Below are 27,132 nucleotides of genomic sequence, written 5' to 3' on the forward strand. Positions count from 1 at the left end.
ATTCATGCCTCAGCACATTTCAGCCTTGAACATTCAGGATACCTTCCATAGGAGTGCTACCAACCATATATATACATGTGTGTGTTAAGGCATGTATATATGGGGTGTGTGTGTGTAGAGTAATACGCTCTTGGCCATTCTCTTTCCGTTTTCCCCTCACTGATTTCACTTGCAATATTATAGTCCTACTTCCTAACCTTTAGGGCATATCTGACAATGTCCACTGTGCACTATAAAGGACTACAAACATGTTAATTATTAGTATTCTACTTCACCAGCTAGGCCTTTCTTGTTGGTTAGAATTAGGTCCAGAACAGCAGCTCTCCTTGAGGCTTCTTTTACTGCTGTCAATCAGATCAAGGCAGACCCTGCCCAATACTGGTACATGGCAATGAGGGGATATAGAAAGAAGAATGGAGAAAAATCTTACGGGCATGGTAGCTGCAGGAGAACATAGTTTTTGTGGCAACTAACCAAACACAATTCTGTAGATAAAGGATATTTCGAATGAAGTCAGGGAAGGACTTCGAATGAATAAAATCAGAACTGGACTGGCTTGGAGCAGCACAGAGCAGCTCTACTGGTAACGACTCCCTGCACCAGTTCCTTCCTCTTTCAAATGAGAAGACTAACCATATCTACTTCAGAGTTTTTATGAGGATTAAACAAGTTAATACACCTTAGGTAACTACCAAGCTTATTCCTAGGAAACAGGACTCTTCTTCTCTTACCAGTCAAGTGACAAAATGCATTTGGTAGTGCTTCTCTCATTCTCAGAACAAACTTTCACCCCTCACCTCCTTTAGGGTTAACTTTGTGATATGTTGGCAGCATTACCATTTGAGAACTACAGTAGTTCCCCTGTGTCTGGAATTTCGCCTTCCACAGTTTCAGTTATAAGCAGTCCAAAAATATGAAACAGAAAATTCCAGGAATAAACAATTCATAAGTTTTAAATTGCATGCCATTCTGAGTAGTGTGATGAAATCTCATGCCATCCTATCCAGGATGTGAGTCACCCCTTGTCCAACGGATCCACACTGTACATGCTACCCAACCATTAGCCACTAAGTAGCCATCTCAGTTATCAGATCGACTGTCACAGTATTACAGTGCTTGTATCCAAATCACTCTTATTTTACTTAATAATGGCCCCAAAGCACAAGAGTAGTGATGCTGGTATTCATAGAGAAGAGAAGCCGTAAAAAGCTTCTGTAAGTGAAAAGGTGAAATTCTCGACTTAATAAGGAAAGAAAAGAAATGATATGCTGAGGTTGCTAAGACCTACAGTACCCTTTATTACAGCATATTGTTATAATTGTTTTATTTTATTATTATTGTTGTTAATCTCTTACTGTGCCTAACTTAGATATTAAACTTTATCATAAGTATGCACATATAGAAAAAACCAGGATGCCTAGGGTTTGGTACTATCTGCAGTTTCAGGCATCCACCTGGGGGTTTTGGAACCCGTACTCCCAGGATAAGGCATGACTAGCGCATACAAATCCACTACAGACATGACACAACAAAAGCAAGTCTATTATATAAAAAAAATTTGAAGGAAATTTCTAAATGTCTAAAACTCTTTTGTGAGGACAATAATCATAAATACAATTAATGAGATTTATGAAAACTGTTATTTTTCAAAGAACTATTTTCTAACCAATCTTCCGCTTCCAAGATTATCCATTTTATTAAGGGTCCCAATGTGCAGTTTGAAGACTATCAAATTCACTATCGAATATGGGTTATTTATAAATTAATGGATTCCTGTACTTTCTCATTTGCTTGTAAAAAAAGCACAAAATGTTAAAATTCAGGACATATATGTTATCACTCTAAAAAATACCCAATAGCAACAAGATAATCACAATACTTACTTCATCTCTATAAAGTGGGCTAGTATAATACATTATGTCCATTGCACTGCTGTTCAACATATCCCTTAAACCTCGTACTTTGTCAGGAGTAATGGAATCAACAGTGTCTACAAATTAAAAAAAAAAAATTAAACTTACAGAAGATCTCTGTTTTAGGGAAAAAATAAACTGAAAAAAGTTACACTCCCTGAGATGACAGCTCTTTAAGTCAACTAAAATACTCAAGACTCACTTTGGATCTAGAGAACCTTCCCATCCTGCGAAATACTGCAAGGATAAAAAGTGAAAGACAAAGGGGACATGAGAAGAAAAGAAACATTAAAGGATGGAGGCCATTACCACATTCATAAAGCCTCATCATTTTTTATATGTACTGACTTTTTTTTTCAAGATTGGCACCTGAGCTAACAACTGCTGCCAATCTTTTTTTTTTTTTTTCTGCTTTATCTCCCCAAATCCCCCCCAGTACATAGTTGTATATCTTAGTTGCAGGTCCTTCTAGTTGTGGCATGTTGTACTGACTTCTGCATGACACTCAGAGGTCTCAGAGCAAAACCAGACCATCTCTATTCCTGGAACAAGTGTCAAGAGACACAATCTCACTCTTTCGGTACCTCCTTTTCTGTTTCCTTCCTCTTCTTCTTTGGCCTATGCTCCTTGGGCCTGGTAACACCCACGTGAAATGCCTAGAGCCACTGGTGGCAAATCAGCAACAAATTAAAAAGTTTCCCTACACTTTACATGTACCTATCTTTAGTGAACCAAAGATCTGAAGGGCAAGAGCTGTCAAATTACAAAGGCAAATGAGCAGAAGGCCCCTTCAGTAAACAAGATAAAGCTGGTGTACCTGACTTTTGGAAAAAACTGCTACACAAACTGCATTGCAGATAGTTCAGCCTTCCAGGAGTTACAGCTAACCTCTGGAAATTACACCTTGGGAAGATTATTCTATTAAATGCCTAATAAGATGACTAGAGATACAGAAAAATTTGCATTTCTTATAGCAATACAAAAAAGGCCAATACCTGGATGAGTATCATGATCTGCAAGAACAGGGTGGGCAGGAGAAGGCTTATATTTTTAGTTTAGTGTAATTTCTCTTATCTTCCAGTTTTTCACTGCATTGCTTTAAATTATTTTATTTTTATTTATTCCCTACTTTAATACAATCTAACAAAGACTGGAAGGCAATGATTCAAGCAAAAGCCAGAGGTGTTTTCAAAGAGGGAAAGGGGAATATTGTGGCTTTTCATGGGTAGCACAACATATTTATAGCCTGTGTCCATTTTTAAATTGTAAAAGTGAAAGATGTGACTACCAAGCTGATACAAAAAGTTCAGCTGTCATTTCAACACATTTCCAAAAATAGTCTGTACTGTGAAATACTCATACAGACAAAAGAAGATATTTAATATATATGTGCAGCTGAAAGAATAATTTATAAAAAGGACAACATGCTCACCACCTAGCTTAAGAACACTGCCAGTATCTCTGAAAGCCACAGCACAGTCACGTGCTTAGAATAAGGCTTTGGTAAATGGACTTTGTACACAATGGTGGTCCCATAAGATTAGTACTGTATACTCTAGGTTTGTAGAAGGCTATACCATCTAGGTTTGTGTAAGTGCACTCTGTGATGTTTGTCCAACGATGAAGTCACCCAATGGTGCATTTCTCAGAACGTGCCCCCACTGTTAAGTAACACATGACTGTATATTCCTAAACGATCACATGCCCTGCTTCTCTGCCAGAAGTGACCACCAATAAAAGGTTTGTGTTTATCACACTCTTGCTTTTCTTTATATATTCCTACATATGTCCATTAATATTAATAATTTTAGCCAATTCTATAGCATTTATTATGTGCCAGAGCTAAATATTTCATTGCATTTTGTCTGTTTCTAAACACTATGTAAATTGTGTTACTGTCCACGGTTTGTTTCACTCTCAACATTGCGTGTCTGAGATTCATCAATGTTGATGTATATAGCTTTAATTCATTCATTTTCCCTGCTGTACAGTATTCTACTCTATACGTATCTTACAATTTATCCTTTTTCCTTTGAAACACATTTGGGTTGTTTCTAGTTTTTTGCTAATATAAACTGTTCCTAATCACACTACATGCCTCCTGGGTGCACATATCTAAGAGTTTCTTTAGGGTATATCTATCTAGGAGTGAAACTGCTGTGTCATAGGGCACACACACATTCAACTTCCAAGATGACCTCAAATTGTCTTCCAAAGTGATTATACCAATTTACATTCCCACCAACAGTGAATAAGAATCTTCATTGTTGCACATCCTTATCAACATGTGGTGTTAAGTACTTTCATAAATTTTTGCCTGGTGTGAATGATAATTCATTGTGGTTTTAATTTGCATCTCGATTACTGAGATGAACATTTTATATATATTATACATAAATATATATTTAAAATATGTGTCTGTGTGCATATATATGTTGTGTGTATTATACATAAATATATATTTAAAATATGTGTCTGTGTGCATATATATGTTGTGTGTATTATCTATCTATCTATCTATCTATCTATCTATCTCCATTTAAGCTTCCTGTTCTTTACTCTGGATATTAAACCTTTGGTGGTTATATCTGTTGCAACATTTTTTCCCAGTTTGTGGCTTGTATTTCACTCTTTATGGTGTCTATTGAAAAAGAGAAGTTCTTAATTTTAATCTAATCAAATTTATCCACATTACTTTATAGTTGTGTTTTTGTGTCAAGATATTCTCCTATATTTTTTTCTAATACTTTTTTTCCTAATACTGGTACACTGGTGTATTTGCTTATCCTTGTGCCAATATAAACTGTTTTAATTACAAACGTTAAATAACAGGTCCAGCTATCTACTAGGACATGACTCTCCCCTCAAGCTCACCCCCTTGTTCTGTATCTTGGCTGTTTTTGGGCCTTTGCTCTTCTATAATAATGTCAGAATCAGCTTGCCAAGTTTCATGAAAAGCTCTATTAGGATTTTGATTGGAATTGCAGGGAATTATAGATCAATTTGGGAGAACTAACATCTCTGAGATATTGAATCACCCAACCTAAGAAAATTATTGATCTTCGCATTTAAGTTGTATTTAATATCTTCTAATGGTTTTTTCATTTTTAATATAAATATACATATTTTATTAGATTCATTTCTAGGAACCTTATTTTTTATGCTATTTCTTTTTTTTTTTTTTTTTAAAGGTTGGCACCCGAGCTAACAACTGTTACCAATCTTCTGTTTGTTTTTTTTTTAAAGATTTTATTTTTTCCTTTTTCTCCCCAAAGCCCCCCCGGTACATAGTTGTGTATTCTTCGTTGTGGGTTCTTCCAGTTGTGGCATGTGGGACGCTGCCTCAGCGTGGTCTGATGAGCAGTGCCATGTCCGCGCCCAGGATTTGAACTAATGAAACACTGGGCCGCCTGCAGCGGAGCGCGTGAACTTAACCACTCGGCCACAGGGCCAGCCCCACCAATCTTCTGTTTTTACTTCTGCTTTTTCTCCCCAAATCCTCCCAGTATGTAGTTGTGTATTTTAGCTATGGGTCCTTCTAGTTGTGGCATGTGGGACACCGCCTCAGCATGGCCTGACAAGCGGTGCCATGTCCCCGCCCAGGATCCGAACCAGCAAAACCCTGGGGCGCTGAAGCAGAGTGTGCAAACTTAACCACTTGGCCACCGGGCCGGCCCCTGTGCTATTTCTAACTGTGCTGGTATACAGAAACGTAATTATTTTCATACACAGATTTTCTATTTCACAACCTTGATAAACTGTCTTATTCTAATAATTTTTCTATAGATTCTTGTGTATATTCTGTGTAGACAATCATATAACCTGCAAATAAAAACAGATCTTTTCCATTCCTTAAAACCATTATTTCTTTTTCTTATCTTACTGCACTGGCTAAGACTTCAGGTAGAATATTTGTTGTAAAAGTGGACATCCTTAGCTCGTTCCTGCTTTGAAAGAAATGTTTTAGTCTTTTAATACCAATGAGTGCAATGACGTTTGCTGTAGGTAACCTTTTATCATTATTTTAAAATTTACAAACAGTAAAATGACTCTCAGTTTTAATGCATTATAGTTTTGCATACCTACCACCATGATCAGGATACAGAACTGTCTCATTACCCTAAAAAATCCCCACATGTTGCCCTTTTGAATTTGAACCCTCTCCTTCCCCTAAACTCTGGCAACCCCTAATCTGTTCTGTCCTGACAGTTTTGGCTTTTCCAGGATGTTACATAAGGGAAGCCTAAATTATGTAAGCTTTCAGATTGGCTACTGTGATATTGTGATACAAGAAACATATCTTTGGTCTTTGTCCCTGGTTCCTGGAACAGGGTTCCTAAAACTTGAAATTTCATGAGTGATAGGAGTGAGAGGAATGTATTTTATTATTCATAATAAGCCCCTCTCAACCACACTTAAGTTTATGTTAATGAGGTGACTCTTGGAGGATGGGGGCTGGTTGCCAGAGGAACCAACCATGTGATTAGAAGGTTGAATTTTCTGCCCCATTCCCTGACCTCTGGGAAGGGGAGAGGGGCTGGAGACTGAGCTCAGTCACCAATGGTCAATGATTTAGTCAATTATGCTTACATAATGGGACCTCCATAAAAACCCTACACAACAGGGTTTGGAGAACTTCCGGGTTGGTGAACACGTGGAGGTAGTGGACGGGTAATGTACTGGAAGAGGACATGAAATCTCTCCACCTCTTCCCCATAACTTCATCTAGCTGTTCTGTTACATCCTTTGTAATATCCTTTAAACCAGTAAATGTAAGTAAATGCTTCCCTGAATTTTGTGAGTCATTCTACTAAATTACAGAATCTCAAAATGGGGTCATGTTATTTCCCACCCCCAGCCCCCAATTTACAGCTGGTCGGTCAGAGACACAGGTGACAATCTGGACTTGTTATTGGCACCTGAAGTGGGGGGTAGTCTTGTGAGACTGAGCCCCTAAGGTGTCTGCACTCTCTCTGGGCAGATGGTGTAGGAACTGAGTGAGGCTGTAGGCCACTAAGTTGGTAGCCACCAACAATTGAAGAATTGGTTGGTGTGGGGAAAATGCCCCCCACGTCTGGTGTCAGAGGTGTTAAGAACAGAGTGGTATTTTTCCTTTAGCTGCTTTCACTCAGCATAATGCCTTTCAGATTCTATCACAGTAGTTTAAACCTAACAGAAAAGTACACACTCATGGGTTTTATTAAAGGGTGCTTCATCCATGCTGTCTACACTCCTGAGCAGTCTAAGAAATTTATCTGGGTGAATGGGAAAAGCCTGAAAGATAGCGTTATTACACTAGAACTTCACACATGAGTTGTTGCTGGCTCTTGGGCCACTGGCATTTTTTCTTAACTCATTACAACTTTTGATGCCATTTTGGTTTATAAGCTATAACTGACATTCCTAACTGATTCAGAAGAATCCTTGGAAATCATCCAGGTAGGCAGGTTAGCACTGTGATGAAAAGGGTTCTGTCATTACTCAGACCCAAATTCTGCCTGCCATTCTCAAATTCACCTTCTACTGAGCTTGTTTCCTTAGCAGTAAAACAGGGAAAATAAAATAGATATTTCACAGATTGTGAGAAAATTAACTGAGGTAATCCATGTAAAATGAACTGTAGTAAGCCAGGCACACAGTAAAGCTCACAAATGAGAGCTGCGATTATGGCCACCACAACCTACCCATTTGCCAGATTATGTAAATAATCAATCTAAATATTCTATTTCAATGGTTTTAACATTCAAAGGATACAACTTTGAGTAGAGAAAGATGTATATATACATTTTGGCTAACAGCTCTTTAAGGAGGGAAACAAAAATGATTTTATTTAAACAAATATACTGTACAATTTCTCTATGCTAGATTGTAATTCACCAGCTGAGGGATCGCAGGAACAACAGAAGAAAACAAAAACCTGAGATTGTATCTTCTAAAAGTAGTGGAGGAAAATTATTAGGAAGAAAATGTAAGGTCTTATGGAATTGTGGACAACAAAAGTAACTTCGACAAGTTACTTTCATGTTAAAAAGTTTAGAAAACATTTTGTTTCCTCCACATGCCCCACTGCTCTCCTAATCCAGAGGGCATGCATGAAAACTGTGCTGTGAAATCTAGATGGTGGTCCAAAATGACACGTCAATATAATTATTTTAAAAATCAATGGATTTTATTTTCTCAAATAATCTAAAACAAAGAGTGAGTATACCTCAAGACAACTAGATTAAAGACCCTTTGTCCTCAGTGAACAACAATTCTTTGCTACTGGCTAAATCATTTAATTTTTAAACAAAATGTACCTCCGTCAAGAGTAAGCTTTGACCGCCACTCAACAGGCAGAAATTCAACATGTGTTGCATGGTTAGAAAAATGCCTTTCTTCTATTTTTCTTGCAGCCTCTCTCATCCTAAAAAAAAATAAAATAAAATTAACAGAAAAAAACTTTATCAGAGTAACTCCACATATGTATTTAAATGGTATAAAATGTCTTTCATCATAACACTTCCATTTGCTTATAACTTTGTCGAATTATGTTTCAATTACTGCTACATCATGCAATAATTTGCCACATTTTGGGCACCTTTATTTCAAAGTTACTTTCCTAAATTTGCTATGATTTCCAATATTCCAAGCTTTCACATCATATGCTAAATAATTATAGGCGTCAATGTTCAGTGGAGAGAACAGTATAATGAGTGCCCCTGTGCCATCACCCAGCTCCAAACAGTAGCAAGCCATGGTCTGTCTCTTTCATCTATTCCCCTACTTGTTCTCCCCATAACATGGATTTTAAAATTTTATTTTTAAAACTAAGATATACCAAAGTTGACTTTATTCCCTTCTGGTGTCAATTGTATAGATTCATGGTTAGCACCACCACAATCAAGATACAGTTCCAGCATCCCCCAAAAACCCCCTCACACTACTGCTTTATAGTAGCACTCTTCTGCCATAATATTTTAAAGCAAATCTCAGACATCACGTCATTTCATCTGTAAATACTTTAGTACATACTTCTAAAATGGAAGGAAAACATAACCTATTCAGTACTATTATCATACAAAAAAATTTAGTAATTCCTTAGTTTCAGCAAATACGTAGTTCAGTGGTGCATTTTCCCAGACTATAATATATAACTTTTATATAATATTAATGTGTGGTAATATTAAAAAGTCTTTACATGTGTTGAACTGTGGTCCAAATACAGTTCGTGCATGGTAATTGGTAGATATGTTTCTTAAGTGGCTTTTAATCTACAGCTTCCTCTTTTTTTTTTTGCCTTGTAATTTCTTTTGGTTTTTGTACTGTAGAGTTTTTCAGAGTCTAATTTTTAAAGACTGCATTTCTGCGGTGTTATTTAATATGTTCTTTGTCTCCCATTTCCTGCAATTTGGTAGTGACATATAGGGGCTTGATCAGACTCAAGTTCTATTGTTTTGGTAAGACTACTGCTCCACAGGTACGTACATCTGGGTTTCATCTTTTTGGTGATGCTAGCAGTTATGATGATCATTGCTTAGATCCATTAATTTATCATGGTTGCAAAAAGGTGCTTTTTAAATTCCATCACTCCTTATGCCTCCAAAAAGAGAAATTTCCTCACATCAAATATTTGGCTGCCTGTGGTACCACCAAATTATTTCTGTATGAACTGAGAAAAGGTATGATAAATGGTTCTTTCCTTTTATTAATAATTTTCAAAATACTGAGATGTTAGTTTTATATTTTTTGACATTACTAACTCATAGATTTAAACGTATGTGAAGCGTTTCAATCCACGGTAGTTATTATCCTTACAGATGTTCAAATTGTCTCCTTTTTTGGTCAGCGAATCTCTTCAAGTTGGTTTATGTGTCCTTTTGACACAACCTCATTATTTTTTTTTTAAACAATTCAGTGGCTTTTAGTATATTCAGAGCTGTACAACCATCACCACTATCTAATTTCAGAACACTTTCATCACCCCTAAAAGAAACACTATACCCACAGCAGTCACTCCCCACACTTCCTCCCCCCAGGATCTGGCAACCATGAACCTACTTTCTGTCTCTATGGATTTGCCTATTCTGGATAGGAATCACACAATATGTGGCATTTCGGGTCTGGATTCTTTCATTTAGCATAATATTTCAAGGTTCATCCATGTTGTATCATCAATCAGTACTTCACTGCTTTTTATGGTTGAATAATATTCCATTGCACAAACATACCACTTTTGTTTATCCATTCATCATCAGCTGACAGACATTTGGATTCTTTCCATTTTGGGGGGCTATTACGAATAAAGGCTGCATATTCTTTAAAGAGTTTTTGTGTAGATCTATGTTTTCAATTCTCTTGGGTATACACCTAGCAGTAGAACTGCTGGCTCATATGCTAACTCTATGTTTAAACCTTTGGAGGAAATGCCAAACTATTTTAAAAGCAGCTGTACTATTTTACAATCCCATCAGCAACATATAAGGTCCTAATTTTTCCACATTCTTGCTAACACTTGTTATTTTCTATCTTTTTGATAAGACTCATCCTAGTGGGTATGAAGTGGTATCTCTCTGTGGTTTTGAATTGCATCTCCCCAATGACTAATGATATTGAGCATGTTTTCATGTGCTTACAGGCCAACTATATGTTTTATTTGGACAAATGTTTATTCAAATCCTTTACCCACTTTAAAAACTATGTTCTTTTCTTATTGTTGAATTGTAAGAGTCCTTTATATATCCTAGATGCTAGACCCTTATTAGATATATGCTTTGCAAATATTTACTTCCATTCTGTGAGTTGTCTTCAATTTTCTTGATAGTGTCCTTTGAAGAACATAAGTTTTAAATTTTGACAAAGTCTTATAAATCTGTTTTTTCTTTTGTGGCTTCTATTTTTGATGTCATATCTCAGAAACCATTACCCAATTTGAGGCCACAAAGATTTACTCCTACGTTTTAAGAGTTTTATAGTTTCACTCTTATATTTAGGTCTTTGATTCACTGTAATTTTTGTATGCAGTGTGAGGTAGTGGTTTAACTTCATCCTTTTGCATGTGGATATCCAGGTATCCCAGCATCATTTTTTTAAAGGCTATTCTTTCCTCATTAAATTGTTTTGGCACCCTTGTTGAAAATCAATTGAATTCTCAATTCTATTCCATTCATCTGTGTCTATCTTTATCCCAGCCAGCAGTACAACGTCTTAATTACTTTAGCTTTGTAGCAAGTTACGAAATTCAAGTGTAAGCCCTCCATCTTTCTTTTTCTCCATCAATCTTTTTCAAGATTGTTGTGACTATTCTGGGTCCCTTACATTTCCACGTGAATTTTAGAATCAGCTTGTCAATTTCTGCAAAAAAGACAGGTGGGATTCTAATATGGATTGTGGTGAATTTACAGATTAATTTGGGAAGTACTGCCCACTTAACGACATTAAATCTTTTAATGCACGAACATTGGTTGCCTTTTCCATTTATTTAGGTCTTCTTTAATTTCTTTCAATGGTATACTGTAGTTTTCAGTGTACAAATCTTGAACTTCTTTTGTTCAACTCATTCCTAACGATTTTATTCCTTTTGTTACTATAGTAAGTGGAAATTCTTTCTTAATTTAACTTTCAGATTGTTCATTGCTAGTGTATAAATACAACTGATATTTATACATTGATCTTGTATCCTGTAACTTTGGGGAGGTCATTTATTAGCCCTAATAGTTTGTGTGTTTGTGTGTGTGAACTCTTTTAGGATTTTCTATATATAAGATCACGTTATCTGCAAACAGAGATGGTTTTATTTCTTCCCTTCTAATCTGGATGTCTTTTATTTCTTTTTCTTGTCTAATTGTCCTGGCTGAAACTTACAGTACCATGTTGAATAGAAGTGGTGGGAGGGTACAACCTTATTGTGTTCTCAATCTTGGAGGAAAGCTTTCAGTCTTTCATTGATAAAGTATAATTTTAGCTGTGAACTGGTAGATGCCCTTTATCAGGTTAAGGAAAATCCCTTCTATTTTTAGTTTCCTGAGTATTTTCATCATGAAAGGGTATTAGATTTTGTCAAATGCCTTTTCTGCATCAAAAACCACATGACATGGCTTTTTTCCTTTGTACTATTAATGTGGTGTATTACCCTTGACTTTTTTTTTGGTGAGGAAGATGTGTCCTGAAATAACATCTGTGCCAATCTTCCCCTAGTTTGTACATGGGATGCCTCCACAGCATGGCCAATGAGTGGAGCAGGTCTACACCTGGGATCTGAACCCACAGACCCCAGGCTGCTGAAGCAGAGCATGCAGAACTTAACCAGTCAGCCACTGGGCCAGCCCCTCCTTGACTGAGTTTTTAAATGTTGAACCAACCTTGCATTCCTGAGATAAATCCCACCTGGTCATGCTCTATGAACCTCTTTACATGTTGCTGGATTCAGTTTGCTGGTATTTTGTTGAGGAAGTATCTGACAGTTTTTTTTTTTTAAGTTGAACTGTACTCTGCTTTAATCCGTCAGCTGGTATTAAGAGGTGTTAGAATAAATAGTGAAATAACACTCAACACTGTATTATTATAGAGATGTTGCTGAGGATACTGTTCCTGATATTACAAAGTATTTGTTTTATAAGGACTCAAGAAATACATTTATTTGAAGTCTCAGAACCAAATACACTATGCTCTCACCAACAACTGATTTGTTCTCACACATCATAAATCTGATCAGACTTTTCTATAAAGTATAAACTGGCTTTTCTGTGTAAAATGTAGAGCTCAGATTCCTCTGGTAGTAATTAATTGGAAAAGCTAAGCTGCTAACAACTTAAAGAATTCTTAGCTTTTTCAGAATTGTGCAACTTTGCAGTATTCTCAGTTTCTGCAGTTCAGAGAGTAAGATGCAAACTTAAAACTATACCTTTTTCTTGCTTTAATCAGTTTAATTAGTAAATTAACAATATATTAAGTTAAAAAGACTTTCTTATCCCTCCTCTTCTCCGTGTTGTGGAGGGAAAAAAATCAAACAAATATCATTATCTAGACAGAATCACTCTCAAAATTTGGTCCAGAAACTTCATCTACAACTTAAGAGACAGCAGAATAGTTGACATTGGAGAAACATGTGGTAGGATGATTAAACTCTATTATACCCTGGACAAAAGTGTAGATTGCAGACTAGATGGAGAATGTATTCATCAAAGAACTCACATGGCTGTATTTTTGATAATTCTTCCTTGGTCCATTTTCTGCCCAATACCATGCACAACAAACACAATATGGGTAGTCTGTGATGGCTTGTCTTCTAATGTTGCTTCTTCTACATAACCTCTATGAAGTCTGGTCCCACTACTTGACGCTGTAGAAAAATTATGATTCTAAGTTTACTACTAATTACAGAAATAGCATTTTCACTACATATTACAAGAAATAAATAAAAGAAGTATTTTGAAAAAATTTCACCAGGGTGTAGGGGATAGGATTTCTAGGATGACGTATATTGACTGGCTCTGATATAAAGTGCTGAAGTGGACATGACACCAAAACCAGAAACCATAAGGAGAAAGAAAAGGACAGGAGGGAGAACAAACTGAACACAAAAATTAGAAACTTTTCTATAAAGACAATACCATGAAGCAAAGATAAAAGATGAATGACAAACTGGGAGAAGTTTTGAAAAATATGATGCACAATAAGTTAATTACCTAAGTATAGAAAGAGAGTTTACTAATCAAAAAGTGAAAAGACAGTCATTCAAATAGCAAAATGGGCTAAAGATATGATAAGGTAATTAATAAAACTAATACAACAGACTAATGAATATATAAAAAGATATTCAAGCACATCTGTTATCAAAGAAATTTAAAAAATGGGATAGTAAAACAGTTACATGAGACAAAAATTTTTTAAAAAATTTATTTTTTCAAAATAAATTCCCTCTTTTCTTCTTTTCCCTCTTTTCTTTAAGTCAAACTTCTTTAAAGAGTTGACTATTCTCACTGCCTCCATTTCTTCACCTTCTACTTATACTTCATACTGTGCCAATCTGGCCTCCACCCCATCAATCCATCTAAGTCACCAATGACCTCCATTTCGCTAAATCCAACAGAGAATTTTCAGTCTTCATCTTTCCTGACACCATGTTTCAATTGCCATGTTTTATTTTCAAATCACTGCCTCAGTTTTGACTGCTTTTGTGCTTTCAGAAGTATAAAAGATATTTATTAATCTTGTCTGACCATTCTAAAGATATAATTATTTATTGATGAATACATTTCAACTCTTTTATCTGAATAAAAGTTTCGTTTAACAGGGGAGTAACTGTCACTAAAGTTAATACATATTTAAAATATACTAAAAACAGAATTTGAATAGTCTATTTTGAATAGAATAGTAAGATTCCCCCAAATTTGACAAACTATACTAATATTTATAACAATTACCTTTAGAAAATCCCAGTTTTTGGGTAACTGTTCTTGCTATTTTAGATGTTGTTGCATCACTATAAAGATACACTTCATCCACACTGTGCCAGTCCACATGGTTTCGACTCAACTTGAAACTGTGAATGGCTGTTGCAAAAAGGAAAAAGTAATTTGAAGGTCTCCAATAGAAACTTCGTTTGTGTGAAAAATCAGTAATACACAGATTTTTGAATCAATATTTGAAATCAGTTGAATAAAAACATACTTCACTGAAATGCATACTGATGTGAATCAAGTAATAGACCAGGCACTTTATTTTATAAATGACTAAACCTGCTACAGAGAAGGGCAACTTGTTAGAACAATATGGAAAATCTGGTTTAACTACCATAATTTTAAACTCTAACATGTAGTTAATATGTTTCAATTATTAAAGAACTGCTTTCCCAGGTGGTGTGACCATTCCTTAGGTCTAAGGGATATATACCTTCATGAAAGTCCTCAAGAGCTTTGACAAAGAAACTTAAGTTCCATTTCTTCTATTGATTTTATTTTTGGATCTGTGACAATTTCACTCCATGCAAGACAAAACAAGACTCGGAGGAAAAAAAAATTTACCCTTAAACTGGGAAGAGAATAATCTAATTTATTAGAACGTAAGGTATTTTTGGAATGGATATTAAGGCCAATTATCCCTGGGTATTGCTCACCACAACAGAAATCCAAAGTTGAAAGATGTTTTAGTAAGAAATCGAAATTTTTTTCTACTATGATGTTCAAATCAATATGATTATTGCATTTCTCTAACTGAGCTACGCTTGGTGAAAATGAGCTCTTAAAAAAAAAAAATCAAACCTACATGCTCCAGAAATATATAAGCTCCGTGAGGCAGGGACTATGTTGTAATCATTCTGAATCATTAGAAACAAACACAGTCCCAGTACAGCACCTGGCACGTATCATAAGTTCAGTAATGTTTCTGGAAGCAATGGATTAAGAAAATTGTCATAGCAGGTCCACCAAATTCGTAATCTGATAATACTTATATCTGAATGACTTAAACTTTTCCTCTATATCTCTGGTACAAAGGTAAGAAAAACTCACATACCCATCTGCAGGCAACCAGGCACCTTCAAATCACAGACAACCAGGCACCCTCAAATCACTAAGCCTAATTTATTTTTTTAAAATCCTTTTGAAGCAAAGTATTATCTCCGATTTATATGTAAAGACACGGAGGTACAAAGAGATTAATAGCTGGTTACAGGTAGTCTAACTCTTCTGTTCTGAAGACATGTTGAAAATAACCTCAAGCTAAATGTGAAAGGACACAGCCCTGATCAAGATCTAAGATCATAGGACATTTTTATGAAAACCTATTACCTCTGGAATATACAGAAAAGTAGATCTTTTCCAGGAAAATGTACTTCTTAGTTCTATTACAAATGCAATTTCAAAATTTAATGAAAAACCAATTTATATTTTACTTACCTGCCAGGACACATTACCAACACTGAACACAAGACCAAATACAATTAATGTAACAAACAATAATATCTTCAGTTCCAAAGAATACAATGCACAAACTCAGCTTTTTAAATAAAAGAACTTTTCAAAAATTAAAAAAAGTCTTTTGCAAGAGTTTAACAATTTACTTTTCTAATTCTATGGCTGATCAAAGTCACTACTTTAACCCTTTTTATCTACTGTTTCTAAACTACATTTTTGCTAAAACTATTTTGAGCATCATATGCTTAAAACATTGAAACTAGAAGACCAAGATATTAAGAAAATAGTGTTAAGTCAACAAAATTTCATTCCTCCTTAAATCATCCACATACTGTCTTAAGGTAAAACATCTTAATATTGGCAACATTCCATTAGTGGACTATACACATCGTTTACGGATGCTTATATCTCTTATAATTAAGTAACACTAAGCAAAACAGCATAATGATACGTTTCTAAATAACTACTAATTTCTATGCTCTAAATACAACTCAATGCTCTAAGCCAGGAACATAACTACATGGAGAAATAAAACTACAATTACTGTACCTTGGGAACGCTTTCGCTTAAGACCTGCCGCATCTGTACTCTCCTTATATCCTCTCCATTTGAACAGAGAAGGGAGGGAGAAGGGAGGGAGGTGGTAGACAACTAAGAAAGCAAAAACACTGAGCTTCAAAGTAAATTTTAAATGAGGTTTGCTATTTTGCCTTTTTGTTGAATTAACTTTGAAAAATGAGTTGTATTTGACAAACATTATTCTAAAGGCTTTATTTATATAATTTCTACTTAAAAATCAGTGAAGCAAAACATTAGTTTAATGTTTATCAAATATATGCTCTACTTCTACTGAAAGGAAAAAAACAAATGATATCTAAATTTATCAGTTGAAGACAACTATGTGAGCACCATTTTTAATGTCTTTACACAGACAGAATAAAAAATACAACATGGCATTTTTGTATGCGAAGAGACTTACAAATCTCATCTTTACAATACTAAGGTTATTTACTTTCACCAAATTTGTAACTATGACATAGCCAACAACCAATGTGCAAACTGAGAATGTAAAAAATAACATTTTAAACATTTAATGCAGCTTTGTTGAAAAGATACCACAGTATACATTTCACTGGATGCTCTCCATTACTGAAGTATAATGGAGCCTTCCCAAAGAAACAAAAACTCTTTCCACAACTCTGTTCAAGCTGTTGAAGATTTTTAAAAATGAAACTTTTCCAAAAAAAAAAAAAAAAACTCACCCAAATTGGAAGCTCTACTTTTAACTGATTTATAAATGATAAAATAATGAAAGATTTATTAGTGATAGAATGACGAAAAAAAATCATTAGTAAAAATGTATGCTGTGACATCCTGTAAGCATGAAACAGCCAACATAGAGGAAAGCCAGACACAGACTTGATATTTGGCAAATCAGTAGATAACCTTAAAATCAACATTTTCCCTGTCAAATATTGCTAGTTACATATCAATAAATTTCTTTATGTTCTAAATAAGCAATTATTTAAAAATCCACTTGAAATTGAAGCTTACAAATCAGTTTCTTAACAGTTCAGGTAATGAACTTCAGAATCTATGATTTAGTTCAAATTTATGTTCTAACACATTTGATTTTTACCTTCACTCCCTTCTACATTAATGTGGCCTTCAAAGGTTAAACACTGCTCAAATATGAAAATATTTAAGTTTTGTTATTACTAGAAATATTTTAAAAATCTGTTGTATATACAGATGAGGTATATTTAAAGATTTGTGCAATAAAGGAAATTGAGAAATGCTTACAAGGCACTTTATAACTATATATACTAATTAGATGGCTGCAAAAAACTAGAGTGGGATTAAAAGCTGGGTTGTAACATAAGGATTATAGAACATTTCACTGTCGCAAGGGTGGAAAAGGACAAGTGAAGCCACTTCTTCACTGAAAATGTCTCCTCTTTCCTGTGCCTTCCCATCAGTCAGTGAGGAGAAAGCAGATGCACCACTCGCAGGAGACGTTTTCAAACAAAAACTTTACTAGGAAAAAGCTAACACGCAAGGAGATCGAACTGGCATATATGTGTGACTCTACTATTTAAAGAAACAAAACCTGATTTTATAAATCCACTAGTAAAACAACATGAACCAATTCCACATTCACTAAAAGAGAACTAACAGGAAACATATGGACTATCTGACCACACTTTAAAATTATGCACTTTCAGAAAGCTACTCTTTCTAAAGGAATAGGGTAATTTAAGAATTAAAAAAAGACAAACACCTCATTATACCAAAAACAGAGAAGCATATTTATTTAAAACATTTTCACAAAATTAAATAGACACAATTCTTAACCTTCTTCTCAAATATAATTCTTATTTTCACTTGAAAGTCATTTGCTTTATTTGTTACAACACCTTGTAGCATAGTTAGCTTTATCTTTTATCAACCCAGAGCACAGAATTAGGGGGACCACCGCAGCACTGCAGAGACAAAGAGGTTTACCATCAACCCAAACAGCGATCACAGCGAAGAGAAATTTAAGTGCCAGAAAGAGTTACTTAATTTTTTCCTTTTCTAAAAGAAAGATTTACTTAGGAATTCTTAAGTAGTTTTAGCAACAGTATGCAAAAACTCAAAATACAATTGAAAATGCTAACTATTAAATGCTAAGATTTAATAAAAATTCTTTTATATAGTAAAGTCTTACAAAGCAATGAAAAAGATTTAAAGTACTAAAATATTTCCAATTAATTTCCTTACTATAATTCATCTCAAAGTAGTTTTCTTCATTACATAATTCTGAAAGCAACAGAGTATCAAGAAAGGGGGTTGCTGACAACATACCAAGCCCTAGGATGTACCAACTCAGTAACCTTTCCGTTTATTAAAAATGCTGGCAACTCAGATCACCTCAACTTCAGAGGAAGGAGGCTTGCACATCTCAAACCTGCCAACTAGGAGAAAACTGGTAACCTGTTTGGATCTCAGGAAATTTAGTTAGGCCCACTTGTAAAAGTTAAATAATGACTAAAAGCTAGAAGGTGGGAATCCTCTTAGTCACCAAAGAGAGAGGAAAAGGAAAGCTGGTTGGAAAGAGTTAGCACTCCTTACCTCTTCGTAGCATTTTGACTTCTGAAATTCTATATTCACAGTTTAGGATATCCTTATCCATTTTAGACACCAAATTGTTAAATGCTATAAATTCTTACAGATCCATCAATAGTTGTGCTGTTGTAACATCCCAAATTAGCTGAACAGTAAAAAGTCTGTTTTTTTTACTTTCAACCTATCTGTGACTTTATATTGATAGTGTGACTCTTAAGGCAGCATATAGTTGGACCTTGGATTCCTAACAAATCTGTCAATCTCTGTCTTTTAATTGGAATCTTAGTACACTTACATTTACTGAAGTTACTGATATGGGTGAATTTAGGTCTACTGTTTGCCATTCATTTTCTCTTTGTTCCATCGGTATCTTTGTTTCTGGTTTCTCTTTTCCTGGTTTCTTTTGGGTTAATTAAATATCTTTTACTATTTTATTTTAATTCCTCTATGGCCTTTTTTCCTTCTTTTTTTGGTGAGGAAGATTGGCCCTAAGCTAACATCTGCTGCCAACCTTCCTCTTTTTGCTTGAGGAGGATTGTCGCTGACCTAACATCTGTGCCATCCTCCTCCACTCTCTACGTGGAACGCTGCCACAGCATGGCTTGATAAGCAGTGCATACGTCTGTGCCTAGGATCCAAACGTGTGAACCCAGGCCACCAAAGTGGAGCGCATGAACTTAACCACTAAGCCACGGGACCAGTCCCTCTATGGCCTTTAAGAAAAAAATTTTCATTGTTTAATAAGTTTAGATTTACAGAAAAGTTACAAAAATAGTACAGAGAGTTACCATATATCCTTCACCTAGCTTCCCCTAATGTTAGCATAACTATAGTACAATTAACAAAACAAAAAAATTAACATTGGTACAATGCTATCAGCTAAAATACGGACTTTATTCAGATTCCTCCAGTTTTTCTACTAACGTCCTTTGCTGTTCTATGATCCAATCCAGGGTGCCATGTTGCATTTTACTATCATGTTTCCCTAGTCTCCTCTAAACTGTGAAAAATTCCTCAGTCTTTCCCTGTCTTTCATGACCTTGACAATTTAAAAAAAGTTTCAGCTTTATTTAGGTACAATTGATAAATATGACAAATAAAATTATAAGATATTTGAAGTGTACACCGTGGTGATTTGATATACTTAGACATTGTGAAAGGATGCCCCCATCTACTTAATTATGGCCTTGACACTAATGAAGAGTATTGGTCACTTATTTTGTACAATGTCCCTCAATTTGAGTTTATGTGACATTTTCTCACAATTGAATTGAGGTTATGCATTTTTTGGCCAGACTGAGGTGCAGGACTAACCTACTTCGTTCACGTGTTTTTTACTGATGATCACTTTGATATATACATTATAAAATGATGAAATGCTAATCTACTACAAGGCTTAAGTATTTACAAAATTACTTATTTGAAGGTCTGATTTTATCCGTATAATTCATCCCCAGTGAAACTCTAGGCTTTCATTTGTTAGGCTGCTAGATAAATGTTTCCTAGCCTAGGTGGTGTGGTGGGAAGAGAATCAAGTTTTATTTTAACTTTCAGAGAAAACGAAATTTAGATTAAAGTATCTAAATGACAAAAAGCGACTGCATTTTTTGGGGTTATCTTTATCTGTATGCTAAAAAAAGCTATGTTAAATTTCATCAATCTATTTAATACAAGGCTACTTTGAGATTAGTAGGAAAATTAATGAGAAAATTCTACATATATCTAATTAATTTGTGGCTCAGCTACCCTAACTAAAACACAGATAAGGTCAGGAAGAAAAGGAATTAGTATTTTATTTTAACGTCCTTCAAGGCTAGAACTCTATTTAATTTCTTAGAAATTCTCCTAGAGCACTTAATAAGAGTTCCTGAATATAATATTTTTTAATGTTTTTAGTTTTTAAATGGATTCTTCCAGAGAGCTTCATTGGAGTACCTCCAGCGCAGTGTGATCACCTCTCTCTACTGCAAATCTCTTCTCAGAATGTGTGATAGTCACTGTGTTATCTGGACTTCCTCTCTAACTCTTCTCATCTCTAGGCTCTGCTTCCCCAAGAGGTTTACAACTGCTCGAGGGTCAAAAACCATGTCTTATCTTCTTCACACGAGTGCCTAACACAGCACTATCTGCACACAGAAGCATTCAAAATTTCCTGACAATATGAAGAGCCAAGGCTTTATTATATGTACATGAGAAAATCTGGGTGGAAAAGGCATATTTTTCCCCCCTCAAATTAATGAAATATGGAATTCCAGAAACTTGGAGGTAAGAAGCAAAATAAAAGATTATAATATTTTTTATCTTTGTAGCTGTGGTAAATTTGAGTTATTTTTCCAACAATGGTGGCTTTTTGGACAGCAAATGTTCTTTCCTTAAGACCAGTGATAATTTTCAAAGGTACTATAAAATTTCCCATAATCTTCAAAGTCAAATGTCACATCTTAGCACATAAATCTTTTACATAATACTGAATAACAAATAAAACGGCTGGAAATTTATGACAAGAGAATATGTACTGAATCAAACTTATAACCTTTGTTCATAACAAAACATGCTGATGTTTCACCTATACGCCACAGCATATTTGAAAAAATCAATTTTTCTTGTAACAAACCTCAAAGAATCATCATTTTGAAAGATGATGCAAAAGTGTTTTAAAAGTTTACCAATTTCCTGTTATTTCTAATTTGAATTTTACCACTCAATGTATATCCTTAAAGCTAGCAAAAAAAATTTACTATATTATCCCAGATTGATGCTCTAGAATCAACACACACACTCAAAGACATACTGAAAATTTACTCATACAAATAAACCATGTTCTTTTATCAGACTTATTTTTAAACGACTGGCTCATACAATCAGGGCACTGTGAAGAAAACTGAAATATTCTGCTACTTTTAATGTTTCCTTAGGGAAAAGTAGTGAGGAGGACACAAGAAATTCTAACTTTTATTGTAACAGAAACAAGACTCCAAGTAGATGGGATCTAGAGACGAGACAGAGCTCGGGACTGGCCTCCACAGGATGAATGAGCAAGTGGGAAAACCGTTTCAATACAGTAAGAGAAAGAACAATCTACTTATATTTTTATTTTTCATACTCATCCTTTTTTTTATCTCTAAGCTCTCGGGTTTTTCATACATTAACAGTAAAGAATTTGGGTGGTAACCTGGGTTGTTAAGGTGAACTCGCACTTTTGAGACAAGACTTAAGGAGAATTAACAGAAAGAAAAAAATTCAGAATTTGGCCTTCTCCAACAGCAATGAAAGTATGAGAAAAGGTTCAGTCCTTTAAACACTATGAAGTAGGCTTTTGTGATTATTTTGTTAGTGGTGATGAGAGGTTACAAAATACTTTAGTCACTGACAGAAGATTACAGATATGTAAAATTTGCTATTTGTGCTGTAACCAAAGTGCTGTCTCCATGGTAGTCTGCAGGAATATGGACACAGCTCTGCCCTGCAGACCCGGAGCTTCTTTCTACACTGACATGTAAGAATCTCGAGCATGAATTTTACAGTGAAATAAGGACAGATTTGACTCTACAGAAGAGAAAAATGAGATATTTAAAATTTCTAGCGTATGACATCTGGCACACAATAGACAACTATTACCATATAGTTGTTAGATTTAATTGCCAATTTATTCAGAAGCCATAACTTTCCTCAGTTATGCAGACTTTTAATCAACTAGATACAAAAGATATTTTAATTTGGTATAAGCTAAACCATACAGTTTCCTTGCTTGTGATGTGTGTGTGTGTGTCTATGTTTGGAGAGAGATAAAAGAGAGCAAAGAGTAGGAGAGAGAAAAGACTTGGATATCACTAACAATAAAAAAAAAAAAAAAAAGCCAAAGCTTATTGTTTTGACATTACGTTATACAAACAATTACTTCCAACCATGTAACTCATGTTTTCCAAGCTACATTCTGTGAATTACTTGATCAATACTGAGTTTTTCTGCTCTAGAGATGTTTTACAAGGGAAGAGGAAAAATCAATTTGCAGTTTGATTCACTAGATTCAGTAGGGCTTGCCAAAAAACCAAGGGCTTGCCAAGAAATAAAAGCAAACATAGATGAATAAGTGCTTTTAGGAAAAAAACTTTACAGAAATCTACAAATTCTAATCCACCTGTACTTATATACTCACCAGAATAGCTGATCCCACTGCCTGCAGTAAATGGAACAACAGAAGTATTTTTAACTGTACCACACAATTTGAATTTTACTCAAGATCAGACATAACAAAACATGGCAATCCTGGCTATTACACAGATATTTTAGACTACTGCAAAGTATCCAAATGCTGAATAAGGAAATATAAGGAGATTGTTTCAAATTAAAAAACTGATATGGTTATCAATATGGAGATAGCTAAGAGGTACTTACACAAAGGAAATTAAAGTTGTTTTAAATTTCAGGAAAAGAATCAGCATTAAAATATTAACAAAACTGCTCTTTTGATATAATGACGAGATTTTTTGTAAGTTCAATTTTCTTTGATAATTAAAAAACTATTAAAAGGACTAATTCAGACAGTACATGATAATTTGTACATTTATAGGAAATCATGTTAGTGTCATGCCAGCGAACATACATATTAAGTAAAATAAAATTAAGATAGTTCAGAAATTCACAGCACTTTTAAATTCTAAAATAATAAGCAAATGTTTAAAATCAGAAAATTTTATAAATTCTAACCCTCCTGAATTACTGTGTCAAATTTAGGAACTATTCTAACCTTTATCAACAACTTACTTGGTTTACAGAACATATTAAACGTATTAATTGGTCTTACCATCTTTTCCATCTATGGATTTTGACACTTCAATATCAAAAGTTTCCTGCATCTGCTGACCTCTAAAACAGCTGAGATGTTCTTGCTCAATTAAATTACTTTCTTCTTCTTCCAGAGGCTGCCAAGTACCATCAATAAACCACTGTCCACGCATTACTGGTATTTTATCGGCCTCTGAAAAGAGAAATCACAGAATTACACATTTTAAGATCCACCTCCCAGAAAGAGACATAGTAACGACAATTTTATATTTTGCTACTGCTGTGGCAAAAACAGACTTTCACGACCCAACAGAATTGTTTAAAATTTTCAATTTCAGACTTCAAGCCATAGTAGCTAATTTTTCACAGTATATAACTTTACTTGTATTAAATGTTACATGTCAGAATCACTTTGGCATTAGAGGCAGATGAGCACACGTGTATGTGAGTGTATCTGAGAACGCCCTACATCTCTTTTGCTTATTCACCTAACTACCTGGCCCGCCCATGTGCAGTGGTGTCTCTAACTCCGCCTTACTACTTATACAACAGGGAATGATCTTATTTTATTTCTCCTTCTCTCTCCACTCACTCAGTTTTAGTTTTGTTCTTTCTACTTTGTCAGAACAAGTAACAATTATATACATGTCTCCACCACTGTTTTAGTCTTGGAGCTACAACTAAATTATAACTATTTCCTAGTTTCTTTCATGTTCAAAGCTGTTTATCTATAGCCCTCACACTGGAAGGACAGGTTGGCTAGCTTGAATTTTGTTTCCCTGAGTTTTTAAAAATGCTGCCTTATTGTAGCCTTCCTTTGTATTGTTCTTGAGAAGTGTGACATGAGCCTAAGTTTTTTAATTAGTAATGTGATTCCCTCCCCACCAGGAGTTCCAGAAAAAAAATTGTCATTAAAATCTAATGTTTACTAGTCTTTAAAATTGAATAGTTCATGACTCAGAGTTCATTGTTCTGGATCAGTTTGTCCAAGGTGGGCCCTTTAATATGGAGATTTCGGTTATTTTCTTATTTCGGAAAGTTCCCTTGGATTATGGTTAATAATTAGTTCTGTTCCATTGATTTCTGTTTCTTCTTCAGGGTCTCCAATATAAGTATGTTCAGTCTTCCTTTGCCTGTATTCCATTTCAACCACTTTCTCTCTGAAGGTTTTTACTTCCTTCTGCATCTCGTTTTCATTATTTTGGTCATTTTGCTTCTTTACATCAATGTCCCTATTAGGATGTCCACAAGTTTATTTGAGGACATTTTATTCAGTTGGAGTATTACAATACAGTTTCTCTTTGTTTTGTGTTTGCTTTTGGGGGGAGAATTTTTATTAGCGGAAATGTACTGAATCACATTTTCTGTATTCCTCTTAAAGCAGCCTTGTACGGTATCTTATTTAATTCTATTCCCAAGCATTTTATGGATAGAGGTCTTAGTTCAAGAGTGTCTGCTTCTTCATATTAGTAAAAGCAGCTCCTTAAATGGATAATGTTATAGTGGTGGTGGTGGTGGTGGGGATGAGTGGTGGTGGGTGGAGATTGGACTGGTGTGCCTTGTTTCTCTTTCTTTTCTCGAGGACTCCTAATTTTCTTTCTTCCTTCTTCCCTCTCATTGCCGTGGCTCCCAAGGACACCTTTCTTTCTCTCTTCTCTCCCAGGAGCAATGTTTCTCTGATGCTGCTACTTCCCATCCCTCTAACTTTCACATGCCTTCCCTCTAGCTAGTGCTATGAAATACTAAGTCCTAGGCCTGTGTTTGTATTTTGCCAGTTGCGTGGGGACGTTTTCTTTCTGAGGGTGACTTTGTGCTTCATTTTAACCTATGATCGCCCCTTTTTTCATGGTCTCTTAAGCCTCTCCTTGCCCTCTTCTCCAGACTCAGAGGTTTGTAGCAGCAACAGGAGCTCTTGTAACTTGCTCTTTCTTCACATGCAAATAACTTAACATTTGTAGCGCTGTCTCTCTTGTAGTAATGGTGAAGGTGTGAGTTATGTACGGTATATATGTGTGTATGCGGTCCTTTTTGGTCTTACGGCTTTTGGGGAGGACATGTGGAGATTTAGATTTGGACAGTTGCCATTATCCTCCAGACCCAAAAGCTCATCTCATTTAATCTTAACAGTAAGCTTAAAAGACAGCTATAATTACCCCAGTTTTACAAATGAGTAAGCTGAGTCTTAGTGAACTAAGTAACTTGCCTAAAGGCACATAGCTAAGTAATGTGAGAACCAAGATTCCAACCAGAATTTGACTTCAAAGTTCATTCAAGCTCTTTCTAATACACAATGCAACCTATGTTCTCAAATAGGAAAAGTCTCTTTTTAACTCTCTCCCCAAGAAACACAGGCCATTTAGTTGTATTGCTAATTTTAAAATAAATAATCTGGGAAACTTTATATTGCCAGTCTATTATGAGACTTAGAAACCAGAGCCAACCATGTCTGCCCATAAAAATCATGGAAATAAAAAGCAGAGTTAGAACGAGTAAAGCAAGTTTATAGCACACATCTGCACTCCCAAATCTTTTCCTCTCTTGAGCCTAATAAATCTAAATATGTATTCTTTGGATAGATGTTTTGGAAGCTTTATCTAAGCTTTACTTATTTTTATTTTTTACTATTTTTTAAATTATAGTTGTCATCCAATGTTACTTTGCTTTACCTAAGCCCTAAATTCCACCAGTAATGCTGTCAAGTACTGCAGTGTTCTGGTTCAGGCCTCTGTCTTGAACTCTAGATCCAAATATTCAACTGCCAACTAAACATCTCTTAGTAGCTAGATCAACAGTTACTAGAATCACAAAAAGTCATGGAACACACTAAGTTTCTGGAAAAAACAAAACAAAACAGAACACAAATCTGTCACTCTACCTGTATTCCCTATCATAGTGAATGGTGTGCTGACAGTATTCAGCTGGTAACCCAAGAGAAAAATCTGGGAGTCAGCCATGATACCTCCTCCTCACTTGCTTCTTACAACTGTAACTGAACACATGCTAAGTACTGTTTATTGTTTCTCCTAAATCACCCTCAAATTCATCCCTTACTCATCAGGTCTGCAGTCAATGCCTTAGTTCACACTCTTATCACTTCTTGTTTTATTTCAAAAACATCCTATCTAAACGTAGTATCCCTAGCTTTAACTCTATGACACTCTGACCACCACTACCAAATGCCTACTCACAAGCATATGTGTATGTGTAAGCTGATGGACAAACATACACACACACGGATTCCCCTAACTTACTCTCTCCTCTTTAAAAACTCAATCCATCTTTCATAGAGTTGCCAGAAAACCTTTCTAAAATGCCACAAATCATGTTTCAATCCAGTGCAATACTGAAATTCTTTTATGGCTCCTCACTGTCTTCCAGATAAACTCTGAGCTTCTTAGGATGGCTTACAAACTCTTTATGATCTTTCCTTG

General features: G+C 35.1%; 1 protein-coding gene across 8 annotated transcripts in view; it reads right to left on the bottom strand.

The window, feature by feature from the left end:
* DDHD1 (DDHD domain containing 1) overlaps positions 1-27,132 on the bottom strand; it is an 85,672-nt gene that overhangs the window by 34,936 nt on the left and 23,604 nt on the right. For 2 of the 8 annotated variants that reach the window (XM_070593091.1, XM_070593089.1), the window contains exons 2-8: positions 23,721-23,894; positions 23,073-23,093; positions 16,358-16,459; positions 14,318-14,446; positions 13,086-13,233; positions 8,213-8,319; positions 1,884-1,990 (exon numbers count right to left, since the gene is read on the bottom strand). In XM_070593091.1, coding sequence (XP_070449192.1) covers positions 1,884-1,990; positions 8,213-8,319; positions 13,086-13,233; positions 14,318-14,446; positions 16,358-16,459; positions 23,073-23,093; positions 23,721-23,894 — 788 coding nt within the window. The remainder of the gene's footprint in view (positions 1-1,883; positions 1,991-8,212; positions 8,320-13,085; positions 13,234-14,317; positions 14,447-16,357; positions 16,460-23,072; positions 23,094-23,720; positions 23,895-27,132) is intronic. The other 6 variants (XM_070593093.1, XM_070593090.1, XM_070593095.1 and 3 more) reach the window with 3 other exon arrangements.

Source organism: Equus przewalskii, chromosome 25 (assembly GCF_037783145.1).
Source record: "Equus przewalskii isolate Varuska chromosome 25, EquPr2, whole genome shotgun sequence".
NCBI lineage: Eukaryota > Metazoa > Chordata > Mammalia > Perissodactyla > Equidae > Equus > Equus przewalskii.